At 43.2% G+C, this 21,574-nt stretch overlaps 1 protein-coding gene across 1 annotated transcript in view; it reads right to left on the bottom strand.

Moving 5' to 3' along the window:
* EGFL6 (EGF like domain multiple 6) overlaps positions 1-20,508 on the bottom strand; it is a 50,715-nt gene extending 30,207 nt beyond the window's left edge. Inside the window, exons 1-3 of the mRNA XM_069463660.1 lie at positions 20,173-20,508; positions 8,969-9,081; positions 3,965-4,057 (exon numbers count right to left, since the gene is read on the bottom strand). Of these exons, the coding sequence (XP_069319761.1) occupies positions 3,965-4,057; positions 8,969-9,081; positions 20,173-20,246 (280 nt within the window). The 5' untranslated portion in view covers positions 20,247-20,508. The remainder of the gene's footprint in view (positions 1-3,964; positions 4,058-8,968; positions 9,082-20,172) is intronic.
* Positions 20,509-21,574: the final 1,066 nt, after the last annotated feature.

Here is a 21,574-nt window from a genome sequence, read left to right on the forward strand (position 1 = left end):
TGCTTGGGAAAATTCATTGAGCTATATATTTTTTATATATGCAAAATTTTATGTGTAATTGAACAAAAGGTTAGAAATAGACAATGTTATCCCAAGCAGCCTATGGCAGATGCCACCAGCATGGCCTCCTTTCAATTGTTATTATTTCGAGTGGTCCCTGCCCTGGCCATGTTGCCTTGGCTCACATCCTTCCAGAGGGAGCTCTGTCAGGCAGGTATTGGTGGTGAAGATGGAGGACAATATTTAATCCCATGTAAAGATGTTTGTGGGATGTTGTTAAGTGATAAAAGTTTACAAAACTATGTAACAGATTGATCAAAAACTTATAAAAAAAAGTTGCATAGAAAAAAAAGCCCAGGAAGATATTCTTGAAATGGTTATCTTCAGGTTGTGAGCTCAAGGATGACTTTCTTCTCTGTGCTTTTCAGTATTTTCTTAAAAAAAAAAAATCATTAAGAATAAATAACAGGCCGGGCGCTGTGGCTCACGCCTGTAATCCTAGCACTCTGGGAGGCCGAGGCGGGTGGATTGCTCAAGCTCAGGAGTTCGAGACCAGCCTGAGCAAGAGTGAGACCCCCGTCTCTATTAAAAATAGAAAGAAATTATATGGACAACTAAAAATATATAGAAAAAATTAGCCGGGCATGGTGGTGCATGCCTGTAGTCCCAGCTACTCAGGAGGCTGAAGCAGGAGGATCACTTGAGCCCAGGAGTTTGAGGTTGCTGTGAGCTAGGCTGACGCCATGACACTCTAGCCCAGGCAACAGAGTGAGACTCTGTCTCAAAATAAATAAATAAATAAATAACATTATTATGAAAATAGAAAATGATACAGAAGGAAAATAAAACTTTAAAAGGGATGGTGGATTGAGAATCTTGTCTGTGGAAATGTGGTCACGTGGGAGCCTCCTATCTGAACTCCCCCAGTGAAGACACAGAGAGGAGAAAACCACCAAATTCCATGTAAGAGGAAAATTCAGCATGGCAATGCTCTTGAAAACAAGAAGTGGCTGCTTTCGCCTCTGAAAAGATCCTTATATGGGGATTTTCCAAGGTCTTAGCTGGACCCTTGAAACCCTCCATCTATTGCCTGTCCCCTCTACCCTGCCATCTCCCTCACAGATCCTGATGGCTTCAAAGGGGGCAACTGAGAAATGCTGATTGGACATAATGGGACACCCAGGAATACCCCATCCCTTGGCTCTAACTCAGCGGTGACTCACTCGTCTCCTGGAAGGAGCATTTTGGGAAAGATAACAGTTGTGGGCTGAGGCCTATTGCCATCAGTGGATATATGTGGACTTTGATCAGGCTGCCACGGGGCAGGGAGGCTGTGGGGGGAAGACAGACAGCCCCCAAACTCGAGCCAACTGGATCACTCCCTCAATGTTAATTATTTTACTGGGACTTGAAAACTAGCATGAAAAATATCGTCTCTATTCTAAATCTCTTGAGTAGGTATCTTGGTACAAAATCCAAAACATAGAAAAACAAGCTTTCTGGTGTAAAACCTCTTTTAAGGGATACAGCTGAATTATTACTTATGAGAGCATGATTCTTGACACTCCTCTCTCAAGTAGTTGGATGCAGTTCTAAGAAGCACCTCTGGGGCCTTTGCCCCTATGTTGGTGGTAGGACATACGAGATTCAGATACTCCCCAAGATGGCAGGGCTGGCAGTTCAAAGAATGGCTATTTCAGCATATGGGACTAACCTCTGGGCTTGGCAGCAAGGGCTAGGAATGGCAGAGTGGAGTGGGTGTCTGGCCTTCTCTGAAACTTCACTCTCCCCTTCCTGGCAGCCTTTCTTAAGGGCAGCTGAAATGGATTTCCTGCTCTGTGCTCAATTTCATTATAGGACTGGGGACCCTTTCTTAATTATTGCAGGTTTCTTCATGCCAGGGTTTCTCAACCTCTGTTGATATCTTGGGCCAGATCATTATTTGTTGTGGGAGCTGTTCTGTGCATTGTAGGGTATTTAGCAACACCCTTGGGATCCATCCACTAGATGCCAGTAGGACCTCCCACACCCAGTTGTGACAACCAAAATTGTCTACAGATATTGCCAAGTGTCCCCTGGGTGACAAAATCACCCTTGTACCAATGAGGTATTTTTATTCACTATATTTAGAGCAGGGTTTCTCAACCTCAGTACTAGTGATGTTTGGTGCTGGAACATTCTTTGTTTGGGGGGCTGTCTTGTGCACTGTAGGATGTTTAGCAGCATCCCTGGTCTCTGTCCACTAGACATCAGTAGCACACCCCGCAAATGTCCTGAGATACTGCCAGATGTCCCCTGGGGTAAGGCTCTCACATTTGGCAAATAAAAATACAAGATTCCCAGTTAAATTTGAAGTTCAGATAAATGACTAATACTTTTAAAGTCCCACGCAATATTTGGAACATATGTATACTATAAAATTATTTGTTGTTTATCTGAAATTTATTTTTTTTTTTTTTTTTTTTTTTTGAGACAGAGTCTCACTCTGTTGCCCAGGCTAGAGTGAGTGCCGTGGCGTCAGCCTAGCTCACAGCAACCTCAAACTCCTGAGCTCAAGCGATCCTCCTGTCTCAGCCTCCCGAGTAGCTGGGACTACAGGCATGCGCCACCATGCCCGGCTAATTTTTTCTATATATATTTTTAGCTGTCCATATAATTTCTTTCTATTTTTTTTAGTAGAGGTGGGGTCTCGCTCTTGCTCAGGCTGGTCTCGAACTCCTGAGCTCAAACGATCCGCCCACCTCGGCCTCCCAGAGTGCTAGGATTACAGGCGTGAGCCACCGCGCCCGGCCTGAAATTTAAATTTAACTGGGCATTTGTATTTTATTTGGCAACTCTTCCTGGGGGTCAAAATCACCTATGTTGAGAACCACTGTTCTAGATATTATAAATAAATTCCTTAATGTCTTCTGATAAATAGTCTATGACAAAAGTCATAAATTATCTTTTAAAATATATCAATTTCGGCCGGGCGCGGTGGCTCACGCCTGTAATCCTAGCACTCTGGGAGGCCGAGGTGGGCGGATCGTTTGAGCTCAGGAGTTCGAGACCAGCCTGAGCAAGAGCGAGACCCCATCTCTACTAAAAATAGAAAGAAATTATATGGACAGCTAAAAATATATATAGAAAAAATTAGCCGGGCATGGTGGCACATGCCTGTAGTCCCAGCTACTCGGGAGGCTGAGACAGGAGGATCGCTTGAGCTCAGGAGTTTGAGGTTGCTGTGAGCTAGGCTGACGCCACGGCACTCACTCTAGCCTGGGCAACAGAGTGAGACTCTGTCTCAAAAAAAAAAAAAATATCAATTTCAATAAAAATATACTTATTATTCAATCCAACAATTATATTTTTAGATATTTATCCTAAAAAAATACTCAAGAGTGCGAGGATATTCCTAGAATGATGTTTGATTTAGCTCTGTTTGTAATGGCAAAAAATTGGAGACAATATAAACAATAACAGTTAAATAAAGCATTTTTTGCATAAAGGATAAAAGTATTCACACTAGGGACTAGGATAAGCCTTATAAGTATAGGGTGGCCCTGTGTGTGCTGACATATAAAGATGCCTGTGAGAAACACTTACGTTTGTACCATCATAGAAAAGGACTTTGAAGATCTAGGACAAACTTAACTATAGTAAGGATTAAGGGTGGAGACTCACTTTTTAATTTATATTCTTTTGCACTGTTGGGTTTTCTAAAATAAAAATATTATTACTTAGGTAGTTTATAAAAAACATAATAAAATCATGTGTTTGGGAAAAAAGGCCTTTGGGCATCTTGACAAAAACATCAGAATTTTTACATATTTTAAGGAGAAGAGATTGAAAAATCTTGCCCTGAAACCATCTTCATTTGAAGATTTGACTTTAAAAACCCTAAGAAATCCTGCGCACCATGTTGTGTCACCAGCACCGCTGCAATGATCTAACTTGTACTATGACCCTGGGCTGTTGTACAGACCTTGGCTGCATGTCTTCCCGGTGTATCCTGGAAAGCATCTGCATTTGTTGGGTCCCACACATTCCCCAAACTTGCATCCAGGCTCACATGTAGCTGTGAAAGGAAAAGACGTCTTGATGATAAAAGAACAGGAGCAGTCAGCTCAGTGAAATGCATGCACGTCAACTGTAGTCACCTTCTGTATGGCAGAGAACTGCATGGGGATGCACAGAGGATGATCTGCCTCCTCTTTAGTCTGTATTCAACTTTTAAGACACCAGAAATTATTTTGTTTGTGAACAAGATCACCCCGCCCTCTGCACCCACCGCACGCAAGTTTGTTATGACTTTGCTTAGCACCGCCACACCTCTAGTGGGATTCAAACAAATATAACGCTTCCCACACTGCAGTCAGCCAGTTGTACATGTAAACACAAAACATTTAATAAAAGCATAATGTTTGAACTGGAAGAGGCTCCAGAGTAAGCCTGGGGCAAGTGCCCAGGACCCTCCCCTTCTTTCTGTCTCTTGCCTCTTTGTGTCTCCTCCACATTTTCTCTATTTTCCTTTTAGATGATCAAAACCTTTTTAATGCTGTGCATTATCAGTCAGACTCAACAACCCACAGATTGGAGGTGGGAAGGTGCTACCTCTAGCCCTAAGGATGGGGACTAAAAGCATGATGATGATGATGATGATGATGGAGGCGTGAGAAAACATGACAAAAGGCAGGATTTGTTTTTCGGTTTTGTTCACTTCTGCATTCCAACACCTGACACAAAGTTGGCACTGGATAAATATTTTTTTGATGAATAAAGTGGTGGGAGAAACAACAGGGATAGGAGGTTGAAGCTGATTGAGTTGGGGGCAAGAAAAAAATAGTCAAAGATGATGGACAGTTTGAGTTCAGCTCACAGGGAGGAGATAAAGAGGAAAAAGCAGTAGATAGGAAAAAAAGAAAAATGGGAAAACCCTAAGAGAAGAAGAGGAAAGGGGAAAAAAATAACAAATGAGAGAGAAAGGAGGCTTTCAGGGTATTGAGGACTCTCAGAAGTTTCTAGATCCAGGAGGAGCTCAGGAAATAGCCATAGAATGAAAGAAGGACTCAGCAACTGCCCAGCAATGCTGCTTACTTACCCATCTGTCTATTCCTCTGGCTCATACTAGGGCCACCTCTAAGCAAGCCGGTTCCCAAAGATCCCAACATCTTGCCCTACAACCCCAGACCCTATTTTTTGTTAATGTCACCATTCCTCTCCCAGTTACCTGGACTCAAAATCCCAGTCATCTCTATTTTTTCTTATTTCCAAACCAGTCACTTACAGCATCCTATATCTGTTTCTACCACTAATTCATTCATTGAACAAATATTTATCTAGCTAATGGGAACTGCCTTGCTCACAGATACCTGGGCAACTATGCCAAACCCTCCCTCTCCGGGCTTTCCCCACCACGGCCTGTGATGGTGCCCCACTGGTGCAGGGGTCTAACAGCCTAGTGCCTTGTTTCTTGGCAGGACTAACTCTATGGTGTAATCAATGCCCCAGAGGTCCCCGTGGAATCAGGCCGAAGCTGGACTTCTCTTGAAAGCACGTGTCTGCCTAGTTTCTTTTTCTGCAGCTCCACTCCCTTACAGATGTCTCCGAAGACCACCCCTGATGGAATATTTGTACAAGAATCCCCCTTTCAGGCTCTGCTTCTAGGAAACCTGATGTCAGATATGACATCAAACTGATATTCCAAAAGCATAGCTCTGATCACGCCACACCTTGCATGGAGGTCATCAGATAATCTTTGTTGCCTCCTGAATACAGTACAGGTATCATAACCAATCTAAACTCAACACGATCTGGCCTCCACCTTCTTTTCCAGCCTCCTTACACATAGGCAACACTGTGGCCAAAATAGGCCGCTTGCTGTTCTCTGGACCTACCCTTTGCTTTCTGCCTCTTCCTACCTGTTGTTACTCGGGTGCCCTGGTGACTCTCCTCCCCATTCTTCAAGAACTACCTTGTATGACCTTTTCTTCTAGAAGCCTTCACAGATTTTTTTCCAGCCTCCTGTGAACTTACGCTCAACTTTGAGAACTCCACAGTACTTTGGTGGGCTTCTCCTGTGAAATTTATCAGTTTTTGCCATATTAAATAATTAGGCATAATTTGGCTATCCTTGACTTCTACCTACTCCTTGCTTCCAAGTGCCTTTGGGACAGGGACTTAAACATTCATCATTGTTTCTCCTACAACACTAAATATAGCGTTATAAACATGTTAGATATTCAAATACTTTTGAATAATGAATACATTAATAGGTGTAGACTTTTAATAGGGGAATGTTTTATGGCCCTGAACAAATCACAGGGGAAAAATGCTTCCCAATAAGGATATTTTATTTTTATAGACAAAAGGGATAGAATTTAATTTCCAGTGTCTTTTTTGTTATGGATATATACTTGGAGATGCAGCTTTAAATTCAGATGTTAGAAAAATAAATCTTTTATTTATTTTTTAAGCTCTGAAGACCTCTGGTTGTTCCCTGGAAACTGATTTCCAATGTGATCCAGACAGGAAGGCCTGGATAAAAGCCAAATAGAACATAGGAGAAATGGTGAATAATACCCTGGCTATACAGTCAAAGCTTCAGAAAGATGTTTTCAATTTATAGTAACTTTGGATCTGTGACTTGAACAGCCAATCCACAGGAAAGGGAAACTCAGTTTGTGTCTAAAATGGCCTGAGATTGAGGCGTGTTTTATACAAAGTAAAAATCTCTTGTTCAGTTCTCCCTTAACCCCTCCATCTGCAGCTCTTCATTCAGGATGCATTCGTGGACAACTCTTTATTCCATCTTGCTAAAGTAATATACATTTTAACGTTAATGATATTGAGTTGATCAGACCCTGTCCTGGGAGCAGATTTAGGCAGGGTAGAGGCTGAGAGATAGAAAGCTCTAGTATGCATAGATGTAGGCTCAAGAGGAATGAAGGATGAATAGATGGACAGAGAGGAAGGCCTGGGCAGACTAGGACCTCACAGCCTGAAGTCTGGCTCCGCTTGTTCAGGAGGCTGACGTGCATTCTCATTTCCATGCAGCCCACGCTCTGGCATAGAAATCAGAAACCCAGCAATCAGGGACCAACTACATATAACTTTAATTGCCAAGAAGGACTATGTAAGTGGGATAAAATAGGATATACATTTTAGACATAAAAATCATTGCAATTTAAAACCTGAATGTTTGACTAGGGCAGCAGGGGTGTGAGCAATCTCTTTAGCTTGCAAAACTCACATAGTGAGCATTTTCCTTGAACTCTCTGCACTTGCCCTTTTAACATCTTACTTTAAATTCTTTCATGCCTGTGGTATCATATAGTCCACAAAAGCACCAAGAATGTGATTGGCTGCTGTTATCCAGTTATAGAACAGTCCTTCCAGAAAGCTACAGATTGCCCTCATTTATTCACCAGCGACATGTTGGGTCTCACAAGTTTTATGGCAGGTGCCGAAGTTCGTGTGACCGTAAGAGAGATTCCAAATCATGGGTTTCACGTGGTTTGTGCCCCTTTCCACCTCACTGAGTTCAAATAAAAATGTGTTATGTTGTGTCTAGAAAAAGAATAAAACCACATTTAATCCCCCCATCACCTGGTACTTTAACAGACAGAAGTCTGAGGCAATGGAGCGTTATTGGCCATTTCCAAAGCAGTGGTAATTTATGAGGTATTTACTATGCGTGCCAAGTAATGAGCACACCCTTTAATGCTTACACTCCTTACCCTCGGAGGTGGGTGTTACTCTCTCCATGCTGCAGAGAAGGAAACAGAGTCGTAGCTAGCTTACTGATCTTGTCCAAGGTCACCCACATCAGTCTGGTTCTCAACGCCCTTGATCATGACATATCAATGCAATCAGGAGGGGATCTACTGTTTTAATCAACACAGGTCCCAGGGGGATGTTCTAACTGTCTTTATCTAAGTGGACAATGAGATCTTCATTTTTTTCTAGCATCTTCATGCTCTTCCCATCTCTTTACAACAAAACTATGATGGCAGAAGGTTTTGCATAATGTGGAACACGTGGGAGCAATATCAACATCTTCCATTGTTTCATGGATTTTGGATATTATCAAGTTCTGTCCCCACCTATGGTCAATCCAGATATTTTTGAAACAGCTAGAGTAGAGGAGGTTGGGGCAGGAACATACCAGCAAAAAGAAGGTAGTATGGGTATTCCTAAAAATAGCTAACATGTTAGTGCTTTTATGGGACCCGCAGTTGTATTATTATCAGGCATATTGTAGGCACTGGGACGCAGGGTCAGTGAGACCAGATTCCTGCCCTAAATCCCTGGTCAGTGAGCTAAGAGGAATGCAGATTTGATTCCTCTACACTACAAGTGTTGGCCATTAGGAAAAATCATATAAGAAACAAAACAAGGCAAAACTCTATGCTCGTCTCTGCCCTCCCCAACCCGCTTGAAATTATCAGAGGCTTCTCTTAGAGCTCCTAACACATGGTCTGAGAGACAATGTCCAAGGCAATATGTCCAAAAGATCAGAAAAATCCTTAAAATCTTTATATATATGCAGGTGTTCCTTGAGATCATTTAAAAACTGACACTAAGTAAAAGGCTTACTTTGTTGTGGCTGAAGCCTACTGGTTGGGTGATTAATAATTAAAAAGTGCATTTCATTAGAAATCAGGTGGAAAAACTACAATTAGAAGGAGGAATTTATTGGCCTGTTTTGCCCATCTCAGTTTTTCCAGACTAAAAACAGAAACAAACAACCCAGTCATACTAAGATAGTAACAGAAATAACTGACAAAAGTAAACCATGTCTAATGTGTCAGCCACATTTTGGCTGGGAAGGGATCTCTCACAGGAACCTAGACCTTGGGTATTGGTAGTTATCCATGTCCCTACCCTGTGGAATCCACTGGCAATTTTGTGACAGCTTATGGTGTCACAGATACAAACCTAAGGATCCTGACCCAAGTGCAGGGTCTGAGTTTTAAAAAAAAATTACCTTCACAGACTCCTTTGCTGTTCCTTCTCCAGCCGTAGCAGCAGGCCAGTTTAGTTCCATACTGACAGACCCCAGACTGGCGTGCCAATGCTGACAACCCAAGATCCCTTGGACTGCAGATAAAGAACCACATGTTAGTATCCAGAAAACAGAAAAGGCAACAGAGACTCTTTCCTGCCAATAAAGGAACCTGAGAGGTGTCAATTACCTGGTTAATTTCAACAAGCTTGCAATAAGCGCTAAATTAGATTTTAAAAGCCTGAATTTTGGGGTTGCCAGCCTTCCCCAATAATTAGTTTAATCATTTCCTTCTCCTCCAGGGTTAAAAGAATTGGGTTACATTGTTTATAAAACAAAGGCACATGAAAGTGTCCAAAAATGTGTGTTTTTGAATCTCGTAGAGTGCCACTTTTCAAATCTGCTCTGTATAGGCACAGTGGCTAGCCTGTTCTGCGTCTGTTTCAGTGCTGAGAGTGGTAATGTGACTCCTGGCCCTGTGGCTTTGTTACAGACAAGAGCTCTGTGCTTTTACCCCATTGGCCACTTGGGAACCACTGAACTGACTGGAATCACCACACACTGCAGACGTGTAGGGCTCTAGGGGTCCTTCAGTGAAGCCCTCTCATGTTACAGAGGAAACTCCAGCCCAGTGGACTGGAGTCACATCCCCAGCAGAGCCAGGTGTGGAGGATTCTAGCCCAGGGCTCGTTCTCATTCCACACGGCCCCCCGGAAACACAATTCGCTAAACTCTTTTACTGTAGAGCAGAGATCAGCCAATGTTTTCTGTAAAGGGCCAGATGGTGAGTATTTTAGGTTTTGTGGGCCATAAGGTCTCTGTCCAAGCACAAAGCAGCCATAGGAAATAGTAAACAGATGAGGGTGACTGTGTTCCAATAAAACTTTATTTATGGACACTGAAATTTGAATAGCATATACTTTTCATGTACCGCAACATAGTATTCTCTTTTTGATTCATCATCAACCATTTAAAAATGTAAAAACTATTCTTAGCTCATGAGCTGTGTACAAACAGGTTTGTACCAAACCCAGCCTTGGCCTTCCAGCTGTAGCCTGCCAACCCCTGATATAGATGCCTGAAAGAGTGAGGCCCCTTGCCTCCCACTAAGTGCCCCCAAGTGTGCACACACGCCCTCATGAGACTTAAGACTGACAGGGGTCAACCACATGGAGGAGTAAAAGAATGTTACAGGCAGAGGGAACAGAAGAAGTGTAGACTAAGAGGTAAGAGACGCCAGGCTTGTGCTTGAGGAACAGATAGAAGACCAGAGGATTGAAGTAAAGGGAGGGAGGAGTCAGCTGGTGAGAGATGAGCCTCAAGAAGTAGGCAGAGGCTACATTGCAGAAGGTCTTGTGAGTCAAGTTAGAGCTTTGGGGTTTTAGGCAAATATGATAACCACTACATTATAGAAATAGCCATAAGGCTTTGGGGTTTTATATCCCAATGGCAATAGGACAACACTGAAGGGTTTTTTCCCCCCCTTTTTTTTCTTCCAAAATCTCTTCTGGAAAGCATTGAAGGGTTTTAAGTAGGAAACTTATTTGAGAAGATTTTCCTTTTGAAAAACATTATCATGGAAGCAGTCTGGAAAACAGACTAGAAGCAGGCAGAATAGAAGAAAGGATACCAGTTGGCTTGGAAGATAGATTCTGGTTGCTTGGGCTTGAGCAGTAGCAGTGGAGGTGGGGAGAAATGAATGGAATCAATACAGAACCAAAACACTTGGTCATTCCTTATTTATTCGCTCAACAAGTATTCATTGAGCACCTACAATGTATCAGGCACTTGGTTATTTTCCAGAGTTCATCAGCAACCAAGAAGGAAATAAAATCTCTGCCTTCATGGAGCTTATATTCTAGTCAACTGCATGTGGAGTGTGAGAGGGATGCACCATCAGGTAGAAGACAGTGCCATATTTCTGGAATGAGGAATATGGATGGAAGAACATGTTGAGCAACAGGGTAAATGATGAGCTCTCTTTGGCACATGCTGATTTTGAGTGATCACTAGACAGACAACCTAGAGGAGATATTGAGTAGAAGCTGGAAATTTGGGCAAGAAGTCCAGGAAGCAGGACTAGATTTGGGAATCATCTGCAGATGATGGTTATTAAATCTACAGGAGTGGCTGTAGTATAAAAAGAGAAGGAGACTTAGAGCAGAGCCCCAAGGAAACCAGCATGTAAGAGGTGGGCCAAGAAGCAGAAAGGTTCAGAAAGAGACCCAGGCAATGCTCAGAGATATACCAGTTTAGTACAATGTCAAGAAAGCCAAACGGGGAGAGTTTTTCTGGTAAGAGAGTAGGATTAACTCTGGATGTTGAGAGGCTGTATAACATGGTGGTTAGGACTATGGTCTCCTTCCTGGGTCTGAATTCTGTCTCTACTAAATATTTACTCTCTGACCTTCAGCAAGTTACTTCACCTTTCTATGCCTCAGTTATCTCATTTGTAAAATGGAGAAAACAAAAGTTTTTACCTTAAGGATATCTGTGATAATGAAAGGGCTTTGAATAGTGGCAAACACAGTAAATCCTCCCTAATTGATTGCTTTTATTAGCAGCAGTAGTAGGATTAATATTATTAGATGTGTCCATCTTCAGCGGAGAGCCATGTTTCCCACAAACGGGACCGCCTTAGCATCCTTGCCATGCTTGGTCATTGGTGGGAGTAGCCTGTGGGAGTTGTGGCCTCACTTAAAAGTGGTGATGGATTTCCAAGAGCAGAGTAGTTGGGGCCCTTGGTCAATTACACTCCCTGCAGTTGGAGGTGTGCAAGGCACATTCTCATAGCTGCCACAGTTTCCATGGGACTTTACTTTTTTATGTTTGTAGGAATGAATTTTCACTGGAAGGGGAGATGATCATAGAATTTCACCTTAAGGAAAGTGACTTTAGATGTCATTCAGTTCCAACCTATCATTGTACAAATGAACACACTAAGGCCAAGAAAAACTAAGTATTTCATTGATATTAGAAGCCAGAGAGAAACACACTTCACCAAACTATTCACCCATCCATCTATCCACTTATCTACCCAAAATTTATTAGGTAACTGCACATATCAGGTACTGCACTAGGCACTGAGACTATACGAGGTATAGAGAGTAGCCCCTGTCCACAAAGAACTTATAGTCTAGGGGCGAATGGGCAAATAAACAGATAATTATACACTAATATATGACCCCTACCAGAGGGGTAAGTCCTCAGGAGCTAAGGGAAGATATAGGAGTTATTAGGTTAGGATGGGTGAGTGAAAGGTTTCCTGGAGAATGTGGGGCCCAATATGAATTCTGATGACTGGTGGAACTTACCCAGGTGAAGTAGGAGGAGGCTGTATGGTGGGGAAGGTGTTCCAGGTGGAGAAAATAGCCTGTGCCAAGGATGGAGCTACTAAGAACATGGGAAGTTGGTGGCCTGCAAATTTGAGCGCAGACAGTGGTGTGTGTTAGGAGCAAGGGAACGAGAGGGCAGCAGAGGTAATGGTGGGGTGGAGAGGGGGCAAGGAGATGAGCAGGGGCCACAAAGAAGGGGCCTGTGCTCATGGGAAACATTTTGTCCATCCTGCGGGCTCCAGAGAGTTATAGCAGGATTTCAAGCCATTGGAAGTATCAAGGCTTTTGCAATACACAAAACAACCTCCATAGAAATAGGGTGAGCTCACTAAACTCCAACAAGATTTGGGAAAGAGTTAGATGTGAAATCACACAACAACAAATTGAAATTTGTTGAAATCTAATATTTTCTAAAAGCCTAATTAGAAACCAGCCCAGGGTCCTTGGTACAGGTGGCCAAACCAATTTCATATGTACCAGTCAAAGTCAATTACTTTGGATTGTAAGGTAACCCGCCTGGGGTTAACTAACACGAGAAAGTTATCAGAAGATGAAATTCATATACTGTTTGCACATTACCACAGCTCTCCAGAGACATCCTCTTTTTCTTGAGGTTTATTGATTTCACATGCCTGCTTTCAGGTGAAAAGGTGAAACTGAGAAATCTGAGGTGTATTAATTTCTCCCAAGTCATCGTTTTTGACGTTGTATAAAGTGCCATTTATAAAACTCTCTAAAATGTTAATGACTAACACTTGGGCCATCAAAAATTTGTTAATAAAGTAAGATTTCTTATCCATTGTAAGGAATTCCTTTCCCAATCACAAAAGCATCCTAGTATTACAGCTATGTTGGAAGATATCAGAAATTTGTCATCAGATCTAGCCGTACTGTCATTTGTTTAAAAACTGTAAGCAACAGTTGTTTGAGAATCAACTCAACTCATGATTGAGAACTATAAGATGGATTCTGATATTCAGACAACTACACAAATCAGAAAACACCATTCAGCCTCCAGCTGCTCCATGAATGCTACAACATGTTCTGTGTATATTTCCTAAAGTAGACCAAGCAGCTCGAAATGACACTGTAGGAACAACCATCAGAGAAATATGTGAGTCCAAAAATGAGCAACATGCTTTTTAATTAATGGGTGTGAGGCTCATGTATTCATCCAGTTTTGAGAGAGAATTTCAAACTGGGATTTTACTGGTTTAATCATCAAATTTTACATCTGGTCATGAAAATGGAAAAATAGTTTAAAGAGGAAAAATTATTAGTAGATTGAATTGCTAATTATTAACTTGCTGATTTCTAGATGCCAGAGGAAATAGATTTAGTCCGCCAAGAATGCAGTTCTGTATTCTATGCTCATCAATTTTTTCAAAAATGCACATACGCAGGTATTGAAAATTACGGGTAAAAAGAAAATTATTAAAATATACATGTTTCAGTTGAAATAACATGATCCAGGGGAAGAAAGGAATCCACTACAGCCAAGCATGATAATAGCACATTATCTTGTAACAATTTTTAAAAACTACTAAAAAAAAAAAAAAAGGTTTAACCTTTAGTTTCTACCCAGTTCTCGAACAACATCCCAAGTCAATGTTAGCAAATGATTCAGATTACTTTCCCAGGATCCTCTCCTTCTACCTGCCCTTTGCTCTAATTCCATGCCCCCTCACTAGCTTTCCCATCACTAATTCAATAATTCTTTTACTTTAATATTTGGTTGTGAGTACTCTGGATAAGGGACATAAACTATTAGGCTAAACCATATGAAATTGCCATTTTTATAAGTTAAAAATGACCAAATAGCTGTGATTTCATGTGTTGCAATTTAACTATTGTGGAAAAGAAGGTTAAGTGCCCACTAAATCCGTTTCTATGTCTCCTGGGCACAAAACTACGTTACATTTCCCGGCTGCCATTTATGTGACTGGTTTTGGCCAATGGAATATATGTGGACAGGATGTGGGCAACCTCCAAGCCTGGCTCACAAAGCCTCCCAGAGGATCCTTGATATGCTCCTTTCCCATCAGCCCTTGAATAAGAGTATTCATACCTGGAGGGAGAAGTTGACATCTCAAGATAGATGGAGGCTGGCTCCACATGAAGGCACGCGGCACAGTCTCTCAAATATGCCTTGGACTATGAGGCAGGCAAAGAAATAAACTTTCACTGTGTTTGGTCACTGAGATTTCGAGATGGTCTGATGCAGCAGCCTATCCTGATCAACACAGTAGTATTTCAAGAGCCATTTCTTTTTCTAAAGTCTAGTATACATTGTTTTTTTTTCCTTATATGTGAATCCATTTATACAAAAAAATCTTAAACAGCTATATATGAATTGCATTTAGTTTCACATTTGTGAAGCATGTATTTGTTTAAATGTATAAAGTTGGGCCAGTACATTCTGGAATATCAAAGATGAATGGTTGAGGCATAGTATTATATTAATTATTGGAACATAATAGATATCATATCATATAAATGAGCTTTTATGCATTTGGCTAGACTGACCCAGCCCCATGGAACCTGATAAAAACTAGAGTGATAAAGAGAAATTTATCAACCTAGAAAGAGAATTTTGGACTGAACTGATCGCACCAGTATCCTCTGCCACCTTGGAAGGTCTAGATGGTCTGTCCAGCTTCTCTCTCTCTCATCTCTCAGATGTCTTATCCTAAACAATGTTTGGCACATATGAGGTCCAGGGAACCCAGTCTTGAGGCAGGGAGGTGTCAATGTAGGTGATCAAGTCTCTGTGGAGAGGTGGCCCTGAACTGTGGGAGTCTGAGCTAAACGCTGAATTGCCCTAAGTTTGTTTACTGTATTATACAGCTTGCTGTCTACATTGATCAAATTAATCAGAAAATCGCCGTCTCCACAGCTGAAGTTAATTTAAAAACATTCCAAGGATTGTGTAAGTAGTGTAGTATTTCTTCATAGGATTCCTTATTTTCTGCAAAAATATACTGTGCCAGAATTCTTAGTATGCTTGTTTATGGTCAGGTTCCAGGAAACTTCATGATATTCTCCAAGACAAATTGAGAAGTTAAACCTTTTTTGCTGATGTTTAAATAAATTTAAATATTGCCATACAAATGAAAAAAAAAAAGTTTGCTAAATAGGGATAACAAGGTCCAGCCATGAAGGTTTTGTTGTTGTTGTTTTTGATTTTTGTTTTGTTCTGTTTTTTCATAGCTCCTAGGATGGCCAGTTCGTTGTACCTAGCCAGTTAAAATTAATTCTGGGTTCCCACCTATCTTCAAGAAACAGATTCCAAGTCCAACAGGCCCAGGGATACCCCAAAACATCTAATCTTCCCAGATGTGTAGGGGTGTAAGAGATGAGTAAAATACTGGCCCAGGTTATCAAGCTCCCCAATACCAGAGTGTATTGCTGTGTCTCCAAATTTCCCATGCCATGACTGGTAGGGATAGTAGTAACCTCAGGCAAAACTTGTAATTTCCCATTGATTCCTCTATTTCTCTCACTTATCTTCCAAGCTCAGGAGTTATATGGTGATTGGAGATGGGGAGTGTCTTAGTTTGGGCTCTCCCAGAAGCAGACCGTGAGACAAGGATTTGAGTGCAAGTGGTTTATTTAGGAGGTAGAGGGAACATTGATGAAGGAGTGGGGAAATGAGATGAGGAAGGCAGTCAATAAAGCAAGTGTTATCAAGACAGCTACATTTATTCTCTGTCTCATTCATTCATTCACAAGTAAGAGTGAGGTAGAATGATACAAGACGGAGTTAGAGAAGTAGGCAAAGGCTAGATCAAGCAAGGCCTTTTATACCATTTTAAGGAGAATAGATTTTATCCTTAATCTGGTAGAAAGTCACTGAAAGGTTTCAATAAGAGGGCTTACATGGTCTGATTTAAATTTTAAGAGGAACACTTTGGGGCGTGAACTGGAGGCGGCAAGAGAAAAAGCAAAAGGAAGCTATTGTGGTGGTTCAGGTGAGAGACGATGATGGTACATCTGGGTGGTTGCAGATGGACTTGAGAAGTGGTTTGTAACAGGACTTAGTACCAGACTGAATACATGTGGGGAGAAAGAGCCCCACTTGTCAGGAATGATGCCCAGGTTTTTGGCTTGAGCCAGTTTGGATGCTGTTTGTCCTGGGATGGGGGAAAGGGGTGAGGTTGGGGGAAGCCACTTCTGGAGAGATGAGCAAGAGTTCAGTCTCAGATGTCTTAAACTCAGGGAGACATCCCAATGGAAAAGTCAAGAATGCAGCAGAAAGAGCCTGGGGCTTGTAGATTCACATTTTGAAGTCATCTACATATAGATGGCATTGAAAGTGCTAGGACTGGAAAGATCACCTAGAGAGAGTGTATATAAGGAAGAAAACAGAGTCAAAGACTAATCTCTGTGAAAATCCTGCACTTTAAATCCTGTGGAAGAAGAGAGGCTGGTAAAGGAGGCTGAGAAGGAGTAATCAGTGTGGGAGAAGGCAAACCGGAATGTGTGGTGTGGTGGTTTTAAAAAATGTGCACAAATTCTTTGATACTCCTCTTTTCAAAAGGTAAAGCTTAATTCCCCTTTCCTTATGTGGGGCTGTACATAGTGACTGGCACCCAACAAACAGAATACTGTGGGAGTGATCGGGGGTAACTTTCAAGATTAGGACACAGGAGGCATTGTAGCTTCCTCCTTGTTCTGTCTCTTGGGTTAGTCACTGTAGGGGAAGTCAGCTAACATGTGAGGACACTCAAGCAGCCCTATGGAGAGGTCCAGGTGGAGAGGGGCTGAGGCCTCCTGCACAAAGCCCTGTGAGTGCGCCATCTTGGAAGTAGATACTCCAAACACAGTTAAGCCTTCAGATGACTGTAGCACTCCCAACAACTTGACTGTCACCTTGTGAAAAACTCCAAGCCCTTTTACTGTGAACCTAAAACTGCTCTAAAAAATGTCTTAAAAAAGAAAACCCAGTCCCATCCAGCTAAGCTACTCCTGAATTTCTGATTCATAGAATATGTGTGAGATGATAAATGTTGTCTTAAGCCACTAAATTTTGAAGTATTCTGTTGCACAGCAATAGATAACTAATATATGTGATGCCCAGAAACCAATCAAAGGGAATACTGAAGAGTAAGGTGATGATCTTTGTTGAGATTTGTAGCTTTGGTATTTTGAATTTTAATTTTACACTTTTATTCATCAAATCTGAGATACCATGGATCATAAGCACACGATTATTATGTACACTAGAAAAGGAAAAATGCTGCCATGGCTCACTACCTTGATGATAATTCTGCATAACTGTGTCATAATTCTGTACATAAGAACACAGAGCCTGCTTTGCTCTCTATTGCTCTCAGAACAAAGTCCAAGCTCCTTGGCTCGACACACCAGGCTCCTCACATCCTGGTTCCAGCCTGCTTTCTTTGCCTTTTGGCAGCCACTGGGCTCATGACCTAAGGTGCTGGCCAGTCCACTCTGTTTCTTGGGGTGATGCCTTCCTTATGCATTCTTTTTGCAGGTATTTATATATCCATCCACTCTTTTGCTCCTAGGCAATACTGATTAGGAATTAAGCACTGGAATACTTGCTTTCTCCTTTCTGTTTTATATTAGGTGGACCCACATCCACTCCATAAGGACAGTTTAAATGTCATCCTATCTTTAGTTCTCCTGATTCTCTCATGCAGACTCAATTTCTCTCATCTGTATTCTATGGAATGTTTTGTGTTTATATATCACCCTATAATATATCAACTTATAGTTCTATATGTTTATATATACACATAAACATATACAATATATACATATTCTTTGAATGCTATCTGTGTATATATTATAAATACATATATTATTTATATATAAATAACATTATTTGCCTTTCCACCCCCCTTCCTTGGTCATTCATTTATTCACCAAACTTTTTATTGAACACCTACTATGAGCCAGGCAACTGGTCTAGAAGCTGGACTTATATCCCTCCCCCATGGACTCTCTGAACAAAAAAGAAAGACATTTTGCTGGCTCTTTCAGCTCTTCCTGAAGAGCTGACCAGTTGACATTTCCAAGCATGTTGAGCAGATAATAAACACACCAGCTCATGAACCTGATACTGTGTAAAGAAACCACGGTTCACATCTTGAAAACTGCAGAATTGCAGAATCCTGACAGGGATTCTTCAGTTTAATATTCTTTGGTTTATCTGGAGGCTTTTTGGCTTCTAATTTAATTTGGTGGCACTTTGAAAGTGAAGCTCCTGGAGGTTGGTTTGCTGGCCGCTAAAGAAACTATTAATCTCATCTCCAAACAGCACTCGGTCTTTCTTAAGTGGGCTTTTTAGCAATACAAGAACGTCCAACATTCAAGCAAAATGTGATTATGTGCAAATTGCATCTGCTTACATTTTTATCATGAAAAGGAAATTGAAACTTGCGATCATACATTCTAAGAACCTGGTTTGAGGTTTGTTCTGTTTGAACTGCAAAATCCCTTAATATCATTGCTGACTCTGATGAAAGATATTTTCCTGTAAGACAAACAAAGATAGGCACACCTATTCAAACCAAGGCTTTTATCCTGCTCTCCCTAGAAATCATCACTGAAAAAATTCTGTAGTGCAGTGGTCTCAGCTGGGGGCGATTCTGCCCTCCAGGGGGGCTTGGTGGATATCTGAGACCTTTTTACATTGTCACAACTTGGGGGGGGGGGCGGTCAGGGTTGCTACTTGCATCTGGTGAGCCAGGGATGCTGCCAAACATCCTACAGTGCACAGGACAGCCCACACCCCACACCCCAACAAATAATTATCCAGTCCCGCCCAAAAGGTCAACAATGCTGCAGTGCAAAAAACCTGCTGTAGTGGACACCTAAGGAAGAAGCAAGACATCACAGCCTGGGAACCAGGAAACCTTTCCCAGTGGGTGTTTCCCAAAAGGCTGCCCTAATGCGCCAGTGAGGAACAGTGAGTGCACTGGTGGGCCTGACCGCCTGGGTTCGGATCCCAGCTCCATCGCTTACTGGCTGTGCCTCCTTGGGCAAGTTACTCCACCTCTCTGTGCTGTGTTTTTCTCTTTTACAACACAGAGATGATAATAATAGTACAGTCCACACAGTGTAGTTATGGGCTTTAGATGGGCTAATAGTCCTAAAGTGCTTACAACAGTGCCAGATCTACAGTAAGCACCATGGAAGCGCATTTAGTAAGGCGCTTTGCGGATCTCTGGAAAAATAAGTTTCAGGTCTCCCCAAAACCTAAGGGCTTCAGATTCTGCATGACCGTAGCAAGAATGAGAATGGCTGTCATCTGACAACCGCGCGTCCTTTCTTTCCAGTTCATCAACTCTGATCAGAGGCAGCCAGGAAAGGAGCCAGCAGCGCAGCTGGCTCAGCCCAAGAACATTAAAGGCTCGCTCTGTGGCGTCCTCAGTTTTTCCCCCCTTTCCCAGCAAAACTAGCGACTGACAACCAGTTGGTGCCCTTGGGATAGCGTGGAAAACATAAACCTGTACAGCCATAGAACCCATCCACCGACACACACACGGACGCTCGCGCACCCGCCCCTACGGAGATGCCAGCTGACCACCAAGCCAGCCCGCGCGCAGAGCCTCCCACCTCCCGCAACGCGCCGGGCGCAGCCAGGTGTGGCGCAGCTGATGCGAAGGGCACTAATGGGCTCAAAGCCCAGGCCAAGGGGCGCGGGAAGGAAAGCCCATGGGTGCTCTGGGCCCGGCATCCTGGTAAAACCCCGTCTCAGCGCGCACTGGCACACGTGCACACTCACACCCACACACGCGGGGGTGCCTGGAGGGACAGTAGGCAGAGAAGGGGCCTACAGGGAGAGCTGAGGCCAGGGGCCGATAGCCAGCCGACACTCACCTGGCCGCGTTCCCTAATCCACCTGCCACCCAGGGGAGCAGCAGCAGGAGCGCGAGGCCCCGGGGCAGCGGCATGTTTGCGCCGGGCCTCCCTCCTCCTCTTGTGTCCCCTCGGGAGGGCGCCGGCCAGGACCCGGGGCGCAGCGGGGCCGCCGCCGCCTCCTCTCTCCTTGGCCGCTCGGGGCCTCTGCTCCTCGCGCAGCTCCCGGGCGCCGTCCCCGCGGGCGGGGAGGAGAGGCTGGGCACACGGCCGGGGCGCTCGCGGCCTCGGGCGGGGCTGGGGGCGTCCTGGAGAGGCGCACTGAGTCTCCTCTGCGGGCGAAGCGGCCGGGCGAGCGAGGGAGGGCGGGGCGGGCCGTGAGCATCTGGCTGGGACCCGCCTCCAGCACGACCCGCTCATCCTCCACGCTCACGGTTCACCCAGAAACTTCCCCCAGACTCAGTTCACTTCAGGCTTGTCAGAGTCACCACCTACTGCCATCTTGTCAGGCATGGGCCAGGTTTCGGTGATACCTGCGCTTGAGGATTTAAGAACTTAGTGGAGAAGTCAAGGCAGGACCCAAGGATGCAGGTTCATGAGACACGCTGTCTCACTTCTGTTTAGGTTTTCATATTCTGCCAGGTTTTCTTCTACAAACTGTAAAGCATGGGATGCTAGAGCTGGAAGGTCACCAAGTGACCTTCCTGGGCAACCCCGTCATTTGGCAAGTGATCTCTCAGGCCCATTTGCAACAACTTACATGAGATCCCAGATGATGCTGTAATAGAGTAATCACTGAAGAAACATGAATGTTATATGAGTTTGGAGAATTCTTTCTGAGTACTGACAACTTGTTACAGCAGAATGAATGATTGGTCCCTTCTTCCCACATGCACACCCTTTGGCTTCAGGGTGGGCAGAGCCTACGACCCCACACCTTGGCTTTGGACTTGGCTATGTAACTTGTTTGGTCAATGGTACAAGGGCAGAAGTTGCAATGTGTCAGTTCCAAGTCTAGGTCTTAAAACACCTGAGCCTCTGTCATGGACATGAGAAGACCTTGCACCATCTAGCCTGCTGGTCTAAGGAGGATGAGGAACAGATGGAACAGAGCTACCTCATCAACCTGCAGATCCATAGCTTGAAGCAGAGCTACTCAGTGGAGCCCAGTGAATATCGGCCAACCCAGAGATACATGAACGAGCTCAACTAACGGCAGCAGCACCAGCCAAGCTGCTGAGGCTTACTGTGATCACTTGTTACACAACCATGACTCTCTGACACCCCTGTGATGCAGCGTGAGAAGTAAAAGAAGAATATGGACAAAGAGAAGGTGGAAGCTTGATTCATGGTTTTATGGGCATATGCCTTAATTCTAGCCAATGAAATGTGAGAAGTAGGCGTGAGGAAGATTCTTGCTACA

The sequence above is a fragment of the Eulemur rufifrons genome, chromosome 30, assembly GCF_041146395.1.
Source record: "Eulemur rufifrons isolate Redbay chromosome 30, OSU_ERuf_1, whole genome shotgun sequence".
Taxonomy (NCBI): Eukaryota; Metazoa; Chordata; class Mammalia; order Primates; family Lemuridae; genus Eulemur; species Eulemur rufifrons.